Raw genomic sequence first — 21,483 nt, 5'->3', positions numbered from 1 at the left:
CTGTTTGGCTTTTTGAGACAGAGTTTTTGTGTAGCCCTAGCTATCCTGGAACTCACTTTGCAGACGAGGTTGGCCTTGAACTCCTAGAGAACCGCCTGCTTCTGCCTCTCAAGTTCTGGGATGATAGGTGTGGGCTGTAATTCTTTTTTGTTTGATGTGCATTGTGTTTTGCCTGCATGCATGTTTATGTGAGGGCATCAGATGCCCTGGAACTGGCGTGAACAGGTGATTATAAGCTGCCCTGTGGGTGCTAGGAATTGAAGCTGGGCCCTCTGGAAGAGCATCAAGCGCTTTTAACCACCAAGCCGCCTCTCTAGTCTCTTCATGCAGCTTCAAAATGGTCTGTGTCAGAATGGCACATTAGTACACATGAAAAGCACTAATGTGCTTATTAAGCAAACTGTCATGGCTATCTCTAGGGTACCTTGGTATGAAGTTTGAGTAGTACCTTGGCCCGGCCACATTTTAAAAGTGATCTATTTCATATGTAGAGGTGTTTTTGCCTGTGTGTATGTCTGTGTACCACATGCATGCCTGGTGCCAGTGGGTGTGAGAACAGGGTGTTAGATCCCCTGGGAAGAGAGTTATGAATGGTTATTTGGTTGTAAACCACCATGTGGGTGCTGAGAACCAAACCCAGATCCACTGGAATCAAAGCCAGGTCTCTTCAACACTAAGCCATCTCTCCAGCCTCTATGCTACATTTTCTTTTTTCTTTTTTTGTAGCTATTGTTGTTTTCTTTTTAAAAAAAATAATGTATTTATTTTTATTTCATGTGCGTTGGAGTTTTGCCTGCATGTATGTCTGTGTGAGGTGTCAGGTCCCTTAAAACTGTTATAGGCAGTTATGAGCTGCCATGTGGGTGCTGGGAATTGAACCTGGGTCCTCTGGAAGAGCAGCTGGTGCTCTCAACCACTGAGCCATCTCTCTAGTGCCCCTCCCCCCACCGCTTTTTTTTTTCTTTTTTCTTTTTTCTTTTTTTTAATTTTGTCTCCCCCTCCTCTGCACTGGAACCGAGGACCGAACTCAAGGTCTTATGCTTGGTAGGTGAGCACTTCACCACTGAGCTAATCCCTGTTACAGCTTTGGGACATGCCTTCGCTGTATTGCCTTGGCTGGCCTTGACCTTGCAGCTTTTCTCCTGCCTCCCAAGTGCTGGGGGTCACAGGCATGCCTCACCTCCCATACCAGCTTCGAATACTTGTAAGCCTGATCCTCCTTTTGTTTGTGCCATGCTGGGGGGTTGAACCTGGGGAGTTAAACATAATAGACAAATGCTCACCACTGAGCTATGCCTGCAGCTCTCAACAAGCCATATTATTATTAACAGATTTTTTTTTGAAAGAGAGTCTTATGTTGTGGAGTCTGGCCTTACTATCCTGATTATTCTGGTTCCGGTTCCCATGTGCTGGGGTCACAAGTGTACAAAACAAGCCTGTTTTTTTTTTTTTTTAATCTTTTAAGATTCCTTCCTTCCTTCCTTCCTTCCTTCCTTCCTTCCTTCCTTCCTTTCTTATGTATACAGTATTCTGCCTGTATATATGACTGCAGGCCAGAAGAGGGCACCAAATCTCATTATAGATGGTTGTGAGCCACCATGTAGTTGTTGGGAATTCAACTCAGGATCTCTGGAAGAACAGCCAGTGCTCTTAACCTCTGAGCCATCTCTCCAGCCCCAACACCATTTTTCTTTTTTAATCTCATGGGTGAAGTGGCAGTCAGGTTACCTGTTTAGCTGTTTGTCAGCCATCTACTTAAATGAAGGCTGGTGAGATGCATTGCTTAGTGGGCTATAGATGACTCCATTTAAGCTTGATGACCTGAGTCCCTGGATCTCGCCTGGTGGAAGGGGAGAACTGACTGGTTACCTCAGGTTATCTTCAACATGGCCCACAGCATGTGCACTGCCCCCCAAACAAATAACTATATGTGATTAAAAACAAAATAAATAAATAAATAATAAAAACCCCCAAACCCAGTGAATTGTGGCAGGTACTTCAAGAAAAACAACTTCTTGATTATCAGCAATAAAGTCAAATTTTGAAGCAAAAGATGAGAATTTTAGCAAGCTGTGGTGAGATGGCTTCAGTTCATTTCACAGTGAAGTAGGCAGGGTTCCAGCTCAGATTCCCACACTGCCCTGCGTCAGCCAGATCTGTGCCCAGGCAGTCCTCTTCCTCGAATAGTAACCAGGCATTTGAAAAAAGAAACACGGAGAGGTTGGAGAGACAGCTCAGTGGTTAAGAGCACTGATGCCACTTCCAAAAAACCCAGGTTTGCTTCCCAGTGCCCACATGGCAGCTCAAAACCATATTTAAATCCAGGAGATTTGCTGTCCTCTTAGGACATCTGCAGGCTCCAAGCATGCATGTGATACACACACATATATACAGGCAAAACACTCACGAAGAGAAAAGAAAATGAATAAAACAAATGTGTTAATTAGAAATGAGGACTGCAAGGATGGCTCAGCAATAAAGAGCACGTACTGCTTTCGCAGAGTATTTGAGTTCGGGGCCCCAGCACTAACATCAAGTAACTCACGACTGCGTTTAAGTCTAGGTCCAGGAGATCTGATACCCTCTTCTGGCCTCCATAGGCAGCTGTATTCATATATACACACCCACACATGTACATATAATTAGAAATAAATCTTTAATTTGTTTTTGTTTTTTTGAGACAGGATTTCTCTGTGTAGCCAAGCTGGCTAACTCAGAGAGATCTAACTCAGAGAGATCCACCTGCCTCTGCCTCCAGAGGACTGGGATTAAAGGCGTGGGCCACCACACCCGGTTAATTAAAATAATGATAATAAACATCAAGGAAGAAAAGTACCTTGAAGTAGGTTAGATGGCTTGGTCTGGGATGAAGAGGTAGGAGGTACTGACATAAACCTAATAAAAGATGAGATTAACTTGTTTTCTTAGCTTAAAGGCTGGAGGATAGTTATTAAGTTTGAAAGTGAAGCTGTTTTTAATACGCATTTTTGTACGGAATTGGTGTGTGTATTTTCCAATAAAGTGCAACTCGATACCTTTATTTGATTAGATTTTTTTTCACATACAGATATGTATAAATAATATAAAGGGTTCTTACTCTGCTCTATTTATGGAATGCTCTTGGGTAGATGTCTGAGGAGAGACTTTGATTCATGTACTGCGAATGAGGATAGTGTGTTTGGAGCGATGTGGTCTTTAATCTTTGTGGAGGAAAAGCCAGCTTTGTTTTTTAATTTTATGTTGTCTGTTTTGGAAGCAGGCTTGACTAAAGCTGTAGCTTTGTTAATCTTACCTAATTATTACCAAAGCGCGGCCAGCTATCAGTAATCTTAGATTAGAAAGATTACAGGTAGTGCTCTTGTGCTTTCTTTCCTCCTCCTTTTTTTTTTTTTTTTTTTTTTTTTTTGAGGCAAGGTCTCACTATGTATGTAGTCCTGGCTGGCTGGAACTCACTATGTAGACCACGCTGACCCTGCACTCAAAGAAATGGGCCTGCCTCTGCCTCCTGAGTGCTGGGGTTAAGGGTTCTGAAGCCACCACCTTGCCTGGCACTTTGCAATGAAAGAATATGGAGGCTGCAGAGATGGCTCAGTGGTTAAGAGCACCAGCTGCTCTCGCAGAGAACCCAGGTTCAAGTCCCATTACCCATACAGCAGTCCTCCAGTCTCGAGATCCTGTGCCCTCTTCTGGTCTCCGTGAGTACTGTACTGCACACACTTGGTCTCTCTCTTCTCTCTCTCTCTCTCTCTCTCATATATACACAGAGACATTTTTATTTTTATTGTTTAAAATTAATTTTATTTTTATTTCATGTGCATTGGTATTTTGCCTGTCTGTGTGAGCATATTGGATTCCTTGAAGCTGGAGTTACAGATAGTTGTGAGCCACCACGTGGGTGCTAGGAATTGAACCTGGGTCTCTGGAAGAGCAGCTAGTGCTCTTAACCCGGCACCATCTCCCCAGCCTCGCACAGACATTTTTAAAAAGGAGAGACTGCATGTATACAGAGGTCATGCAGGTAAATGTGGTTTTAAGCAGAGAATCCAGTTCAAAACTTGAACCTGTACTTTCTTCACCTTCATTTAGAAAGGTACTTAAGTTGGGTGTGGTGACATGCCAATCCCAGAACAACCTTACTTTTGTTCTCATTAGAAATATACTTTGTAATACAAGTATAAAAAGGCAAGGTATCCCTTTCAGTTCCCTTTTCTGCTCAAAATTAATTAAGCTGGCAACTGAACTCTGATGGGTAGAAATGGCTGTACCTGGAGACTTGTGAATTTGTCTGTTCAATCATCTCTAGGGATATTTCTCTGGGATCTAATGAAAACTTAAAAGACTAAGAACTGAGGTCGCTTTATGTGATATTTTAAGAGGAAGGGGAGAATATTAAGACCTCCATTTTAATGCCCATGGGAACTTATCATTTAACATGACTAATTATTTGATATGAAAAGCCACCATCCTCTTAGGTGCATGTTCTGAAATAAGCGTGTAAGCTTTGTAAGAGACCCATTTTATAGAATAAAATGAACAAATGGGGCAGGAGGGAGAAGGACAGGGTTGGGAGTGGGCTCAGCTGTACAGGTGGAGTCCACCAGGGAGGGGCCGGGGCTTAGGTTGGTGGCATTGCAACACTTGGACAAGGGCTGGGGGCATGGCTCGGTGGTGTAGCACTTGTCTCTGACCCTGAGCACCACAAGATAAAGACAAAGGAAAAGAAAGATCATACCACACTTACAAAGAGACCTCCCGTTCGTTGGTTAAAATAATAAAAGGGCTAATATTCTGATATTAGACTTGGCAAGTGAAAACTACATTAAATGTTGTAATAGATGCAGAGTCTAAGGCTCAACGCGCAGCAAAAAAATTAATGACTCCGATTGAAATTACAAAAAAAAGACTTTCGATTGTAGCTTTCTTAAAAGAAAGTATACAATTGGCCACAAGCTGCTTGGAGGAAATCACCACCCTTTCACACAGCGTTCACACATTGTATCAATGCAGATCACACACAGATTGTCGCTTCTCAGGGAGGTTGTTTACCCTTTGACTCTCTTTCCTATAAATCTTACCAGGCAAGGAGAAAAAAAAATAACACTGTAAAACGAGGTGGGGTTTTCTGGGACAAACATACGTGGGGGAGATTTGGAAGGCTGGGCTGGGGTGTGTCCCAGTAGGTAGCGTGTCCCTTAGCATTCCCAAAACCCCTTTCATTTTCCAGCCCCACAAAACCTTGGTGGTGAGCCTCTGTATGTAATGCAAGTACTCAAGAGTGAAGAATCTGAAATTCACGGTCACCCTCAGCTCTCTAACTTGATTGAGGGCAGCCTCTGCTATAGAAGGCCCTGTTTTAAACAAAAAGAGGTGGGGTTATGGTCCTGAGTGTGGAATCCAACTTGGGAAGCTTCGAACATGAAGATGCGAAGTCTGGAATCCTGGCAAAAGCCAGGCTCGGGGCATGGCACAGGCTCGATGGAGGCATGCTGGTTCAGCACAGGGCACATGTACTGGAAGGTCCTGAGAAAGTCCTGCCCTGAAGCAGCGAGTCCCTGAAGACCACAGCCCATGTTACAGGCTTACCTACCGTGCCTTTGAGCTTGTTACTATTTTCTAATTCATGTGCTGGTGAGAGCTAGGACACCGCAGGATAACTTGTCTGTCTCCGTTCCTCATCTTGTGTTTTGTTTTGAGGAAGGTCTTTATTATCTTTTTTTAAACAGGACATTTCTATTCCGTTTTGTTTTGTTTTGAGACAGGGTCTCACCATAGCCCAGGCTGGCCTTAAACTCAAGGCAATCTTTCTGCTTTAGTCTCCCAAGCGAGGAAACTTGTGCTCAGCTGAGAAATGATTTTTGAAATACTTCCTTGTTAAAGGCTTGGGAGTTCAAGGGATTCCCTCGGGGACACCTGTGTCTGCTGGATGGTGCCTTGAGTAGGACAGAGGAGGCTTTGGTAGGCCAATGGTAATGTTTCAAAGGGTTAAATTAAAACATTAATGCTGAGGAAAACCCAAACCCGATGAACCTCAGTGTTCTGGAATGGGAGCTGCTCTTCCTCACACCTGTGGTTGTTTCCCCATCTTCCCATGAAGTGTCTGCCTGGCTGGGCCGTGTTACCACAGCTTGTTTTGTCCCCAACCTGACAAATTAGTTTGAGGACCAGTGTACTTACCCCTTACAGCGTCAGGGCCTTGCTTTGTTATCAGTGGCGCTGTTCCCCCCACATACATGTACGTGTGTGCACGCGTGTGTGTAGAGTGTGTACACATATGTATGCCCCCATCTGCCTTCATCAGAATGTCTAGGCCACAAAATAAATGCAGTGGTGGTCCCCACTGCTCATCTCTGTCTTCTCTGCAAACTTCTAGAGGACTCTGCATTTTTAGCACAATCATAAGTATCTGAGAGTCCCCTCTGCCACGGGACAGAGGATTTCATGACCTTCTCCACGTCCCACCTCTGTGTCCAAATGTGTCATTTAATGATTCCTAGCTGTAGGAATGGACTCTTTGCCATCTAGCAGCTTGTGCACTTTTCACTAGGAAATGCCACTAAGAATAAGAAGTTGGTATCTTGGTACAAAAGGGGAAGAAGGGAAGGAAGAGGAGGAAGAATAGGATTGAAGGAGAGGAAGAGGACAGAAGAGGGGAGAGAGGGGAGGGGGGAAGAGAGTGCAAAAGAGAGGGCCTCTGCCTCTGCCAGGTCTTGAGGTCAACCTGTCCTTTCCATTGGCCACCACTTGGGCTTTTTGGCACTCCCCCACTTCCTTCTCCTTTTCCTCTACCTCCCTCTCCTTTCCTTTCTTTCTCCCTTTTCTATCCTTTCTCCTCTCGTCCTTCTTCCTTCCTCCTTGGTCCTGAGGGATGGGGAATAGCCTTTTCTACTTGGGGACAAAGCATTGCTGAATGCCACCTCTCCATCCACCTCTGCTTCAGCAGCAGGTGCACTCCTGGGCTTTGGGACTTTCCTGCTGACAGTCCCCATGGGGCTGAATTAAGCCAGATTTCCTTCTTTGTTCTTAGGGATTCAGTGTTCTTAACAGCAGAACCCATTAGGAGTGGAAGCAACTCTGTTCTCCTAACAAGCCATTGTGGGTGACTTAGAGGTGTTTTTGAAAATGTATAGAATGGTTAGACCATCAAATTAATTTTCCCCATTTTTCTTCCCCTTTCAAAAGCCACATGCTACCGGGAAGATCTTTGTTCAGAGTCAAGGTAAGAATAATATATATATGTGTGTGTATGTGTGTGTAATATATATAAAATACATATACAACTTACTACATTTATTTTACTCATCTGTGTTCATGTACACACCACAACACACATGAAAGAGATCAACTTTCAGGACTCAGTTCTCTCAGTTCTCTCTCTTTTCTCTCTTTTTGTTTGTTTCTTTCTCTTTTTCTTTTCTTTTTTTTTTTGAGACAGGGTTTCTTTGTGTAACCCTGGCTATCCTGGAACTCACTCAGTAGACTAAGTAGACTAAGTGAGATGAAGATTTGCCCTGACCTGGGGGATGAGGACTCTTCTGCTCTATACCATTTTCCTCCCCTCCCCATATTCACAGACAGACACATGGCTCATTTATCCAGCTACAATGAGCCTTATATACCAAGTCCTAGAGGGACAGAGGGGTCCAAAGAAGAACCTAGGGCCAATTTGAGTTAGGTGGTCACAGGTGCAGTGCCTGAGTCAGGGAGCCACTGAAATGTACCGGCTTCCCAGGCCCCCCCTAGGCTTCATCATGTCACTGGGGCTCCAATGGGCCTCTGAGACCCCAGTGCTTGAAAGAAGGTCAAAGCTGAGGGAATTCCACCCAGCCTGGGTTACATGAGACCTTACCTTATTTTTCAAACTTTTCTTTTTAGTTTTTCTAGACAAAGTTTCTCTGTGTAGCCTTGGCTGTCCTGGACTTTGTAGATCAGGCTGGCCTTGAACTCAGCGATCTGCCTGCTTCTCCCTGCCTCTCCCTCCCTGAGTGCTGGGATTAAGAGCATGCACCACCATTCCTGGCTTCAAACAAACTCCTGATCAGAGTCTCCACTCTCTCCGCCCTTTTCTACAGAGCCTTTGTGTGTATCTACCAGGCTTCCCTTAGAACTTGAGGCAGCCCTTCCTTTAGCCCCACCAGGTGTTGGTTACAGGCATGAACCATCACTCTTGGATGAACTCTTCTTTTTTGTTGTTGTTATTGTTTGTTTTGTTTTTAAACACACACATACACAAAGTTTAACTTAAAAAAATCCAGCTGAGGAAGTGACAAAGAGTGCAAAATTGTGCACGATTTGTTGAGTGTTGGTTTTAGGAGTTGTAAATGAAGGTGAACCTTTACCCAGGGTGGTAGAGCTCGTGCTGATGTTTTAGAAGACGACCTGAGCTTCTCTTTAAGGAGCTCAAGGTCTGTACCACCCAGAGCAAGATGGCAGGCGAGCGGGTGGTGCAGGCGTGGAATGATTACCTGGAAGCCAAAGGTGACTTAAAGCACGGGGCCCAGGGCCCATGGAATGCCATTGCAGTGCCTCGGAAGTCGAATGGATTTTTAAGAACCAAAACTTCACCTTGTTTTCGTTCATACTCCTTCCACCAGGAATTGCGACGGTACCAAATGCCGACTATAACTGGGACACCTTCCTCCAGCAATCAGGTAAGGTGTGGCTCCCTTTCTGGGGCTTTGCCAGAGCATCTTTTGCCATCTGCCATCAGTCCCCTGTTTCAAAGAGTCTTGCTGGATGCTGCTTTTCTCTTTCTGCAATGCTTTGATCTGCGATGATGGGAGTGGTCTGACCTTTATTCTTCATGCATTTGCCTAGATGTTTTCTCAGGAGGCACTCCTAACTGTGGGTTTCTGTGTGAGACTGTGCACTTAATCTGAGCTCCATGCATCTTGCAAGACTGTTGCCTGGCAAGGTGGCATCAGAACACAGCCTATTGGTGGTGTGGGAGAGGGGCTGCTTCCAGCCTGTGATGAAATTCAGAGAAACTCAACCACTTTGGCTTCCACTACTGGCGTGGAATAAGCTCATCGATGATGCTTGCACAGAGGTTTGTTGTGAAAAATATTTTGAATACAGGCTGTTTATAAACAAGGCCCGCTGTATATGATTTTTATTTTTTTGGATCAAAATTCCCAATTAGATGTCTACCCCATCCATTCTGGGTCATAAATTCTAGAAGGGGCAAAGCTCTCCACTGACATAAGATTTGAAGACAAGAATTCCTGTGTTTTAACCCAGCATGTTTTCCCAGAGACCACAGTGCTGATTTGTATTATTTGCCTGTGTTGCCAGTTGTGTGTTAGGTGTGTGCACACGGATGTGTGTCAAGGCCATTAGGCAACCTCAGGTGTTATCCTTAGGAATTGTTCACCCTGTTGATTGAGACACTTTCTCTCACTGGCCTGGAGTTCACCAACTAGTCCAGTGAGCCCCAGGAATTTCCTGTCTCCACCTGGGATTAAAAGTGCATACCCCTATGCCTGGCTCTTTTTACATGGGTTCTGGGAATGGACCTTAGACTTGCAAGTCAGTTCTTTATTACCATCTCTCCAGTCCTGTACTTAGTAGTGTTTGCAGGGTCCACACTATGTGCTCCTGAGGGGCCAGTTGAAACTATAGACTTTACTATATAAACTTCTGAGGCTCAAAGTTTGAAATCAGTTGCCCATCCATATCTGATGTGAGGGCACCCCAAGCCCGTTTCCACTCTAAAAGACTCACCCAAAATTTCCACCACAGATGGCATTGTCAGCCTTGGTTTCAGTTGAAAAGAAAAATCCCAAGCATTTTCTTAAAAAAAAAAAAAAAAATTTCCATAGCACGTTCATCAATTCCCCATGACAACACCATGACTGTTCTCAGTGTTACAAATGAACCTCCTGAGACCCCATGGCTTCTTCACGTCAGCATGTGGGTACAATGCTTCAGGTCCAGGGGAGGCCTCCTTTAAATTGCCTGCCTTAAGGTTATGTCAGTCTCAATATTTTAGGATGGGATGGAGGCGTAACTGTGACCCATAATTTTCAAAAGCCGAGTGGCTTTTCATCAAAGTCTCAGGGTTGATGTTTGGGCTTGCAGTAGAGTGAGTAACAGAACAGACGAGAGGTTTAAAATACTCCACTGAAGGCATGCATGGCTATTGTCCCATCTCAATGTGAACAGTTAGAAATCCTGTCTGTTTAGAATCTGTGGGTGCGCGGAGACCCTGGCTGGGGTAGCTGACACAGGAGGAAGACAGCAAATCAGGGGAGCCCTTACAGTGCTTCTGTGGGTTTTACAGTTCCTATCTGTACAATCGATCGTCTCTGTTGACAGTCTTAGAGGACAGTCTGGCCTATCATCCCTCCTCTGTCTCACCTGAGCTTCTGGGGTTTTTGTGACCTGGATTGTGACCTACCACTTCTTTGCACCTCAAATGATGAGCAGAAGATGTAGAGGATTTGATAGGGGCTCTTAGTGAACAAAAGCCCTTTGAGTTCTTATAATCACCCTGGGTGGGTAGGTAGAACAGGACCTCATGAGACTATTCAAGTAGGTGGGTCATCAAAGTTTATAGCTGCTCCTTAAACATCTGATGCTATTTTTTTTAGATTCATTTATTTTTATTTTATGTGTATCAGTGTTTTGCCTGCACTTAGGTCTATGTACCATGTACAGAGCATGCAGAAATCCGAGGGCGTCAGATTCCCCTGGAACTGGAGTTACAGAGGGCTGTGAGCCACCATGTAGGTGCTGGGAATTTAACCTGGGTCTTCTTGAAGAATAGCCAGTGCTCTCTTAGCTACTGAGCCATCTCCCCAGACCGATCCCACTTGTATAGTGTGCAGAGTCCCCCCTGCCACCAGTATATTGCAGGTTCTGACATGCCTCAGTACGTATCTCCCAGCCCTAGCTCACAAATCAGTGCCGCATCAATTCAGAACATCAAAGCAGTTCTATGACATCAAGATTCTGTGTTCAGACACATCAAGTTAGCACTAACTAGGTAGTTAACAGGCGGCCCACAGAACCGCAGTGACTGTCCATGTGTTCTTTATGGCTAGCTCTTCTGATAAAAATATAAGTATCTATACCAAACTCCTTACATGGTCAGTGAGGTTCCCTATTCTTTTCCAGGTACATGACAATTATTGTTATGACAGTGTTCTGGGATTTTTTGCACATACCTGCCAACAACTCACACATCTAAAGCAAAGGACCTAACAGGCCATCAGAACCCCAGAAAGAGGAAGGCTACTCTCGCCAGTTTTGTTTTCTACTGTCCTACCTTCAATTCCTGTCGCTGCAATAAAACACCCCAAAATAAAAGCAGCTTAGGAGAGAAAGGACTTATTTGAGCTCATAGTTCCAGGTTACAGCCTGTCATTGAGGGGGATGTCATGACAAGAACTTGATGTAGCTGGTCACACCACATTCACCATCAAGAGCAGAGTGAAGAATGCATGTACACCTGCATTCAGTTTACTTTATTCTCTTTATACAGTCCAGGAGCCAATCGTAGGGAATGGTGCTGCCCATAGTGGGCAGGCCAGCCTCTGCAGTCACCACTGAGACTCTTCCCAAGATACACTAGAGTAAGCCAAGCTGATAAATGAGCTGCTATCCATTTTATTATATTTATATTATTTATATCATCATCTCTCTTTTCCTCACACTCATATTCTCTTTCTCTCCATATAGACTCCTACACTTGTCTATCTTCTTTTTGCTCCCTCTCCCCTTTCTCTTCCTCTTCTTTGAAATAAGGTCACAGGAAGCCCAACTTGGCCTCCAACTTTCTATGCAATGGAGGATTGTTTTGAACTCCTGATCCTTCCCAACTACTGGCATTACAGATGTATACCACCACACCTGATAATCTTCCCACCCTCCCCCGACTCTCTCAACCCTATTTGTTTTTCTGTGTGGTGGAGACCCTAACATCCTAAACCCTCTTCCTTGTCTATTCCTAAGAAAACCCATTTGGTTTTCCTATGGGGTGAGGGTGCTACTGAATCTCCATTCTTTCTGCTTTTTTTTTTCTTTTGTGTGTGTGTGTGTGTTTTCAAACAGTGTTTCTCAGTGTAGCCCTGACTGTCCTGAAACTCGGATCTGTAGGCCAGGCTGGCCTGGAACTCACAGCGATCAACCAGTCTCTGCCTCCCAAGTGCTGAGATTAAAGGCGTGCACCCCAATGCCCGGCTTGGATCTCCATTCTTAAACTAGCCACAAGTCAGAACCATTTCTTAAAATCTAGACTCCAGTCAGTATTAATACCCTTGGCTGAGGTTCTCCAAGCCTTTTTTTTTTTCTCACTCACACAGTTAAGGGATAGGAGCAGCACAAAGACAGCATGTGATATAGTGGCCCCTGTCTGTGATCTCAGCATTCCAGAAACAAAGGCAAAAGGTCTATCAAACATTCAAGTCCAGCCTGGGCTACACAGATATTTCCAGGCCAGCTAGGGTTACGTCAGACCGTGCCTCAACAAAACAAAACAAAACAAAACAATGATGGAAGAAGAGGTGAAGAGGTGTTGGCACTGAAGACAGGGCAGGAAGCCATAGCTGCTGGCATTCAGCCCGCCTAGCTGTCTTCATGTGTGATCAGGCAGCCTTGTGTTGGGTCTGTCCCTGGTCATGGATGCTAGACCAAAAAAAAAGAAAAAAAAAAAGGCGTGCCAACCTATGTTAAATACATACACACCTATGTACGTGACAGTGCTGGGTTCACACCTGTACTCATCCTCGCCAAGCTTATGAACATGAGCAGGCTGCAGGCACAAGCTCTGATCTAAACAGTGAACAAAAGTCATTCAGGCTTTAGGTAGCACCTGCTTTGCTCAAGCTGTGGCCGGCCCATCTCTTTTAAAAACTAAAAGCAAGCACGACACTCCCTTGAGGCTGCCGAGGGCTGGAGAGTGGCTGCCAGCTCACTCGCTAGAGCCGTGGTTCTCAGCCTTCCTGACACTAGGACCCTTTGATACAGTTCCTCATGTATTGGTGACCCCCAGCCATAAAGTTATTTTTGTTGCTACTTCCTAACTGTTATTTTGCTCCTGCTGTGAATCCTAATGTGAATATTTTTGGAGACGGAGGTTGGCCAAATGTGGTCACAAACTACTAGATAGAGTCCAATCCCAAGTGCACTGGACTCCAGCCCTTTGCTCTCTGGTTGGGTTTTTTGAGTGTTCATCTGTCTGAAAATGATCCTCCTATCTGTGGGCAGGACACGCCAGGTTCTTCTGAGTTTTCTTTCTTCCTTCACGTTTTCTTTTATTTCTAGAAGATCAGACATGGAATGCCCTCGTCTACCATTCTCTAATTTAGTTTCCTGAATTCTCATTACATTTAATCTCCAGCCCAGCAAGATGATTTGAGAGGCGCAATGGATATAGGATTTACTCTCCCTCCAGGGTCTTCTAGGTCGGGAGGCTCAAAATCAATTTAGAGTGTTGGGGGTGAGCACTTTAAAAAATTGAATAGAAAATAGGAGGGTACCTCGGATGCAGTAAGGCTGAAGGATGCATTTTTATTTTCTTTATTTTCACTTAAATAACATTTCTGAGAGAGGGTCTCATGTACCCCAGGCCAGCATAATAGTTTCTGGGATGACCTTGAACTTCTAAATCCCCCTGCCTCCACCTTCTGAGTTGCTAGCATTGTGGGCACGCATCATCACTCCTGGTTTATGCTTTGATGGCAAGTGGATCCAGGGCTTCCTCCAAGCTAGACAAGTTCTCTGCTGATTGTTCTATAGTCCCATCTGGTAGATTTTTGAGGCAGCCTAAAGACAAAGAAGACAGAGAGACAAGCTATTCTAACCTTTCAGTAGATGGGACTATGTTTATTGGCACTCACAGTGAGGGGCCAGGCTCTTTCCCACAGGGGAAAAAGGGCAGAAATAATTGCAGCACATCTTTTCTGCAGCCCCTGTCTCCCAGAGTTGCCTGCTCAAGGTGAGACAGGCTCATCCCAACAGGTGACCGAGCAAGGTCCAGCAAGATTATCTGTAACTTTGTAGGAAACCTATTTCGAGAGCGAAGCATTCTATCAATCATCCACCTGAAATTTGTGTGATTTTAAGTTTTTTAAAACTTATTTTTATTTGTGTGTGTATGTTTTCCTGTGTTTGAATATGGTAATACGAACATGCCTGATGCCCACAGAGGCCAGAGGAGGGCATCAGATCCCCTGGAACTGGGAGTTTCAGGTGGTTCTATGCTGCCCCATGGGTGGTGGGAACGGATCCCGTGTCTTCCCCTGGAGTAGCCAATGCCCTTAACCACTGGAGTCTCTCCATCCCCTGCAGTATGTTTTCAGGGGTTCTCAGCTGTTGCATATCTTCCTGTGAATCATAGGCAGCGCCCATGGAAATCAGAGCTGAGGCCCGCGGACCAGCCTCTTCCCAGGCTGTCTCTCGAAACCATCTGGGTCCCAGAAGGTACACGGCTAGATTTCCCCAGTACCTCCCAGCTGGGCGGACAGGTGTTTAAGTAGCTGCTCTGAGAGCAGGTGACCCAGGAAGGAATGAGTGTCCTCAGCACCTGTGTCACATGGGGACACATGGCAGTTTTTTCACCAGGGTCTCCCCAAGCAATTCTGTGAGCTCCCAGAATGTCATCTTGGTGCAGCATTTGGCTTACATCCTTATATTTTCCTCCCAACTCAGTGAAACCACTATCCCATCTTGGGGATCCTTAGGGCTCCCCCACTGCTTGCCTCTCTTTCTTCTTCCTGTCATGGATTTAATGCATCTCCCCACATCGAGGGTGTAAGCAGATTGGAGCTGTGTTTTACTCTGGAGCTGGTTGGGTTGTCCTGTTGTGACTGTAAGTTTTGAGTATATGAACTCCTGTGTATGTACTCATGCTGTGCATGCATCTGTGTGGCAATGTGGGCTGTATCTACGTGGCACGTGGTTGTGCGTGTGAATACACAGGTCACATGGGTGGGACTGAGGTCTCTTGCTCTAGTTAAGGAGCCTCCTCCCTGATTTCACCATGTACAGAATTGTATTTACTTTGAAATGAATAAGTGAGTTGTTTGAAGGTAATTTTGATCTCCGTTCCCAGCAGACCTTCAGTCTGAGGCTCAGGTACAGTTTGGTTGCTCTTCCATGGGAATGAAGGCTTAGGCCTTTTCATTCTGACCTTTCCTCCCCTTAGATTTTATTAAGGAGAATAGCTTATCATTTATTAAAGGCAATTGCTTGACTCTTGACCTTGCATCCCAGTGCCTGAATTCCAATTCTCTGACCTTGAGACCACATTCTGCTTGTAGCTTCTGGCTCAGACCTTAGTCAAGTATACACTCACTAAGGTTTGTCTGCTGAAGTTAGTTCAGAGAGAGATTCAGAGTCTGGGGGAAGGGATACAAAACCCTCAACACAGCCTAGTGATATTGTCAAAAGTTAATTCAGAGACTGTAGTAACTTTTTATATTTATATTTATATTTATTATGCATGAGATGTATATATATATATATGACATTATACATTGTGACATTTTCATATATGTATGTAATGTTTTTAAGATTTTCTTTTATTTTTAATTATGCATGTGTATCTGTGTGTGGATATGTGCACTTGTGTGCAGTGCTCTAGAAGGCTAGCAGGGGGCACTGGATCCTCTGAAGCTCAAGTTGCACACCCTTGCAAGCTGCCAAATGGGTGCCTGTAGCTAATTGTGAGTCTCCTGCAAGAGCAGTAAGCTCTTAACCACCATGCCACCTCTGCTGCCCCTACTCATAAAGGATCTCGTTCATATTCACCCTGAATTTTCTTCCTTTTTCCCCCTTTCCTTCCTTCCTTCTTTCTCTTATTTTCTTTCTTTCTTTCTTTCTTTCTTTCTTTCTTTCTTTCTTTCCTTTTCTTTCTTTTTCCTTGTCACACCCTTCTTCTTGTTGTTGTTCTTCTTGTTGTTCTTGTTCTTCTGAGACAGGGTCTTGCTCTGTAGTCCAACTCACTGTGTCACCTAGGCTGGCCTCAAACTTATTGTTATCCTTCTGACTTAGCCCACTAGTTACTAAGATTGAAGGTATGTGCTATAGCACCTGGCTTAGAGTGTGTGTGTGCATGTGTGTGCGTGTGTGCGTGCGTGCGTGCGTGCGTGTGTGTGTGTGTGTGTGTGTGTGTATGTGTGTGTGCATACATGCACAAGTGTGGGTGAGTGTGGGGGTAGTGCTGGGGATCAAACCAAGCTGTTCGAGCACGTAAGGCAAGCGCTCTGCTAGTGAGTTCCACTCCATCCCCTGTATTGTGTTTAAGGCTTTTCTAAGACAGGGCTCTGACTCTCCACTGTCAGTGTGGTTCTGTCCAGGGTCATTCTTGTTAGTCTATTCTCTTTGCTGACTGTGTCCCTGATGCACTTAGCTACATGTATGACACATATGCCACTTTCATTCATAAGACTTAGGTAAGCTCAGAAGATAATGGGTATTAAAAAAAAAAATGAACAAATGACCATCCTGGAAAAGACAACCTTGCAAATGCAGAGTTTTATGGCCAATTACGAAGGCTGTAAATGCTGATATTTAGACTAGCTTTTGTGTTGAGTCTATTAATAATTCCTATTAAATCAATTATCTGCCAGTTGCCATAAAACACCTCAGGATCTCCTGGCATCAAACAGCTATGCTATTTCATGCCCAGCCTCACCTCAAGTCTGGGACCTTACTCTGCCAGGATGAGTCTCTGTATCAAGACTTCCAAGGTTGTGTGGCCAGATGGCCAGGGGAGTGTGACAAGGCCTCTCACAAGCAAGGCTTGAAGGCCATTGGCCACTGTCCCTGCATTTTGTTGGCCAGGATGGTTCTCACTCTGTTTAGAGGCCAGGAGTTAGCTTCACTTGTGATGGGAAGAGTCACTAAGACTGTTACCCATTGCTGGTCCTACATCAAAGATATGAAACTCCTAAGCCTTCTCTATCATCATCATCATCGTCATTATTATTATTGTATATGAGTGTTTTACCTGTATGTTTGTGCACTACATGCTTGCACTATCCACTGAGACCAGAAGAGGGCGTCACATCCTCTGAAACTAGAGTTACAGATGGTTGTGAGCTGGTATGTGGGTGCTGGGAATTGGCTCTACATCCTCTGCAAGGGCAGCCAGTGCTCTTAACTGCTGAGCCATCTTTCCAGACCCTTTCCCTCTCTGTCTTTTGCTTTTGTTTTTTATTTTTCAAGACAGGGTTTCTCTGTGTAGCCTTGGCTGTCCTGGACTCACTCTGGAGACCAGGCTGGCCTTGAACTCATGGTGATCCACCTGCCTCATCCTCTTCCTCCCTGAGTGCTGGGATTGTGGGTGTGCGCACAATAGATAGCTCAGTTGGTGGAGTGCTTGTCTGGCATGCAGGAAGCCCTGGGTTTGATCCCGACACTGCATAAACTGGGTATAATGGTACATGCCGCAGTCCTAGACTTGGGAGGGAGGTGGAGTGAGGAGGATCAGATAGCAAGTCTGAATCCAGCCTGGACTATTTATAGAAGACACCATCTCATGTACTACACATGAGAAACAAAATGTAAACAAATGAAAGAAAAAAAAAACCACCCGACAAACATATATGTCTACTTTTAGAACTGTTACAGTTTTCTGAGGTAAAGTTGACAAATGCAACTGGCACACGCAGGGAAAACAACAGGATGGCGAGACGTATGTGTGTGTTTCCTATTCCCGGGGACATATGCTCATACCTACCGTGCATCTGCGAATTCCCGAGTCATCCACAAGCTACTTTTCTGGTTTCATCAGGAAAAGACACGTTTCTCAATGGAACTATGCTCAAGTCTTCCTGGGCCTGCTGACCCTTATCACTACTGGCTGACCCTTATCACTACCCCCAAGCCCCGTCCCTCCCTCTATAAGACAGAGAGACCTTGTATTTCAAAGATAGCACGATGCTCAGGTTTACCTATGCCTGGAGAAGCTAATGTGCAGCGAGGCATTTAGAGGAGATGTTAGGGGCAGGAAGGCCTGTGTGAGTTGGGGACCTCTGGTCTGCTTACCTCAGTGATCTCACTGTTGCTGTGTAGCTTAGCGGTATCCTTCATGTCCACTGAAGTGTCCCATGCTCTTATGTTGCAGAGATAGACCAAAGTGCTGACAACCTGTACGTCTTCCTTATAATATGTGGACTCAGACCAGTGAAAGATCCTTTGTACTTGGTAGATGCGTTCTCAGGTATGTGTTATTCCCTCCTCAGTGTGTGGATTTGCAAGTCGACATGTGCCTTGGCTTTGTGTTCTTACTGGGTGCCCAAGCTGGCCTTGCACTCTCAATCCTCCTGCTTTAGTGTACCAAACAGGGATTAGAGTATGGGCCATCCTGCCCAGTGGGACTTTTTTCCCTTTTGCAGAACTGATCCTAGATTATCACTTTAGAAACAGCCCAAAAAGGGTAATTTATGGGATTAATGTCTCTGTGTAGACCTGCAGCTTCATGTATGAAGGATGTCAGACAAGTTGGAAATAATTACGAGGCTAAACCATTTTTTTAAAAAACTCTACCACTTTTTATAAAGATCCCTTTATTGTGTTTATGTTTGCCTGCCTGTGTGTATGTGTATGATGTGTGTACCTTTGAGTACCAGAAGAGGTCGTTGGATGCCCTAGGACTGCAATTACTGGCAGTTGTTAGCTGCCATTTAGGTGCTGAGAACCAGATTCTGATCCTCTGCAAGAGTAGCAAGTGTTTTTAACCACTGAGCCAATGCTCCAGCCTGCAAAGAAAGAAATCTTTAAGTAAAAGTGTACAATGCCACATAGAGGCATTCTATCTAAATACATGAAATTGATCCTGTTAGGATGGATGAATGCTTAATGACCTAAGAGCACAAAGCATACCTCGGGGGTAATTTATGGTTAAGCTGAATTGTTTTCCCAGCTGTGGCCTGAAGCCATGTTAGGTCCATTCAAAGTCCTCTTTTCTTTCTTTCTTTTTCTTCCCAAGAATGGCATCAAGAAGCACCCAATATGTACATGGTGATTGTAGGTCCTGAGGTGAGTCCATGTGCTGTGAATACCTATCTGGCGGCTGCTTTTTTCCTCCTGAGCTTTATTTTCTTAAGTGTGTGTGTGTGTGTGTGCGCGCGCGCGCGCAGTTCTTATTAGGACCTGGAGAGGGAGTTGGATCCTTTATACCTGGATTCACAAGTGGTTGTCAGGTGGTCAGTATGAGTGTTCAGAATGGAACTCAGGTTCTCTGCAAGAGCAGCATGCACTCTAACTATGTGGCTGTCTCTCCAGTCTCTCTTCTACTGACTTATAATACATTTTCTAAAACTAGTTTATGTTCCTTGTCTATATATCTTGGCTTTTTTTCTCTTTAAGAAACCAAAGTAAGTTTGCCTTTTTATTACATTATGATTTATTTACTTGTCTTATGTGTGCCATACTTAGCACACATGTAGAGGTCAGAGAAGAGCCTTAAGGAGTCTTTCTACTATGTGGGTCCCAGTGATTGAACTCAGGTGTCAGGCTTGGTGGTAACTCAGCATCTCTATTGCTGAACTATCTACTTCGGCCCATCATTCGTCTTTTTCAAAAATGACGCTATGGCGCTCAGCCATTAAAAGCACTAGCTATTATTCCAGAGGACCTGGGTTTGGTTCTCTGCACCCAAATGGTGGCTCACAATCATTTGTAACTCTAGTTCCAAGGGATCCAATGTCCTCATCTGGCTCTTCAGGCAATGCATACATGTGGTACATATGCATACATGTAAAAATATTTAAAAAATTGAAAACCTCCTGGGTCATATCTCAGCGGTAGAGCACTTTCGAAACTTGTATGAGCCTTGGATTCAGTTCCCAAAATATGCAGGTACACATGCACATACACATAAAAAGAGAGTAGAGGGAGGGGGGGGAGGGAGGGGGGAGAGAGAGGGATGGGGGAGAGAGAGAGAGAGAGAGAGAGAGAGAGAGAGAGAAATCAGGCCAGAGTTAAAGATTATAGCTGCTGTTCCCCCTTTATGGCTGACTTATTATAAAGATTACAATTAATTAAAACTAATTGACTATTGCAAAGGATAACTGGATAATTCTCATGGGAAAACTGGTGTGTCATATAAAGAGGAAGTTATTTTAAAATGTACAAGACAAATTTTTATCTAAGTGAGTGCATTAAGCCAAACTCTATGAATGGTCCAAAGTATTTTGAAACCCTTTAACTGCTCAAACTGTGAATGAAGAACTGCTCTTGAACCCAGCTGCTGGCCTCTGGTTAGGGACCTTGCTTTCGGGAACAGGGTACTTGTACACACCTAGATTGACATTTCATGGCTGTTGCTAGGAAACTGCCCCTTTGTGTTCTGTGTTGACTCTTGGTGGATGAGCGAAATCCACTGTACCTCCTATTCCTTCCTCAGTGCTGAGGCCACACCTCATGAGTTTGGACTTTCATTTGCCCCAAGCTGTTTGGAAAACAAAGCGAACTGTGTGTTCCTAGCCGGGTGGGATCGGCATGGACATTGCACTCTGTCTTCACATGGCTTCTGTGTCAGGCTTCTCACTGTATGTCTGTTCTTTCCAAATGCATCTCTGCTGAAGTCCTTTCTTGCGGTGTGATGAGATGAGGCCTATGGGAGGTGACTATACCAAAGGGATGGAGGAAGCCCTCATCAATGTGATCGGTGCCCTTATAAAAGAAGCGTCAGGGAGCTGCCCTGCCTTTTTCGTCATGTGTGAACACAGAAAGAGGCCACCACCTACGAATCAGGAAGCACAGCTCAGCCTGCTAATGTCTTGATCCTGGCTTCTAGCCTCTCCGACCTCTGCTAAGTTTGTAGATCATCCAAGATGGGTACACCGAAGCAGTACCCTTCTGAGCGAAGTCGGCTACGTCCTCTGTAGTGCTGAGTGGAATTCTCCTATGGGCCACCTCTTCCAGCACCTTGTTTTGTTTGGCCACACGGCAACAGGCAAACTGGGAGTGTTTGTTAATTGACTTTCTGACAGAGAGGGCCCACAAGACCAAAGCAATGAATGTGTACTGTGTGTTTTGGTGAACCGGTGAGGTTATTGGTGTTAATGACAAGAGGATGGGTTTGCTTCACCGAAGATCCCACTCAGCCTGGGTGGTGATGCATCCCTGGGGCTTCCTGACACTCAGCCTCACCGAGGAGTCTCCGATTCCCCGGTGACTGCTTCCCTGCTCCTGTGACCATGGCAGGCTTAGAGAATCTTGTGACTTTCTGGTGTCTTTCCTAAGCCTCCACCCAGGAGGAAATGCTTTAGGCGGAAAGACAGATTCGACATCCTGTTAATTGAGCAGCTGGCCTCACTTTCACTCACTTCTTCAGAACCATCCCCCTCCCTGCCAAGCCTCAAGTGGCCACTCTATACAACTTCTCAGAGCCTCCTCTACCTCTCCTATCCTAGTTCCCTGTGGACATTCCCAGCATGGACAGCTGCTCTTTGCATTCTCACAGACTTTAGAAATAATCATGTTTACCTAGAATGAAGCCAGAGATGCTTAATGAAGACAACCGAGAGAGCA

At 44.9% G+C, this 21,483-nt stretch overlaps 1 protein-coding gene across 8 annotated transcripts in view; it reads left to right on the top strand.

The window, feature by feature from the left end:
- Glt1d1 (glycosyltransferase 1 domain containing 1) overlaps nt 1–21,483 on the top strand; it is a 68,412-nt gene that overhangs the window by 21,353 nt on the left and 25,576 nt on the right. For all 8 annotated transcript variants that reach the window (XM_060382302.1, XM_060382299.1, XM_060382298.1 and 5 more), the window contains exons 5-8: nt 7,180–7,216; nt 8,592–8,648; nt 18,071–18,166; nt 18,935–18,984. In XM_060382302.1, the coding sequence (XP_060238285.1) occupies nt 7,180–7,216; nt 8,592–8,648; nt 18,071–18,166; nt 18,935–18,984 (240 nt within the window). The remainder of the gene's footprint in view (nt 1–7,179; nt 7,217–8,591; nt 8,649–18,070; nt 18,167–18,934; nt 18,985–21,483) is intronic.

This window comes from Meriones unguiculatus, chromosome 4 (assembly GCF_030254825.1).
Source record: "Meriones unguiculatus strain TT.TT164.6M chromosome 4, Bangor_MerUng_6.1, whole genome shotgun sequence".
Taxonomy (NCBI): Eukaryota; Metazoa; Chordata; class Mammalia; order Rodentia; family Muridae; genus Meriones; species Meriones unguiculatus.
The sequence above is the reverse complement of the archived record's forward strand: the minus strand, read 5'-3'. Positions and strand labels throughout refer to the sequence as shown.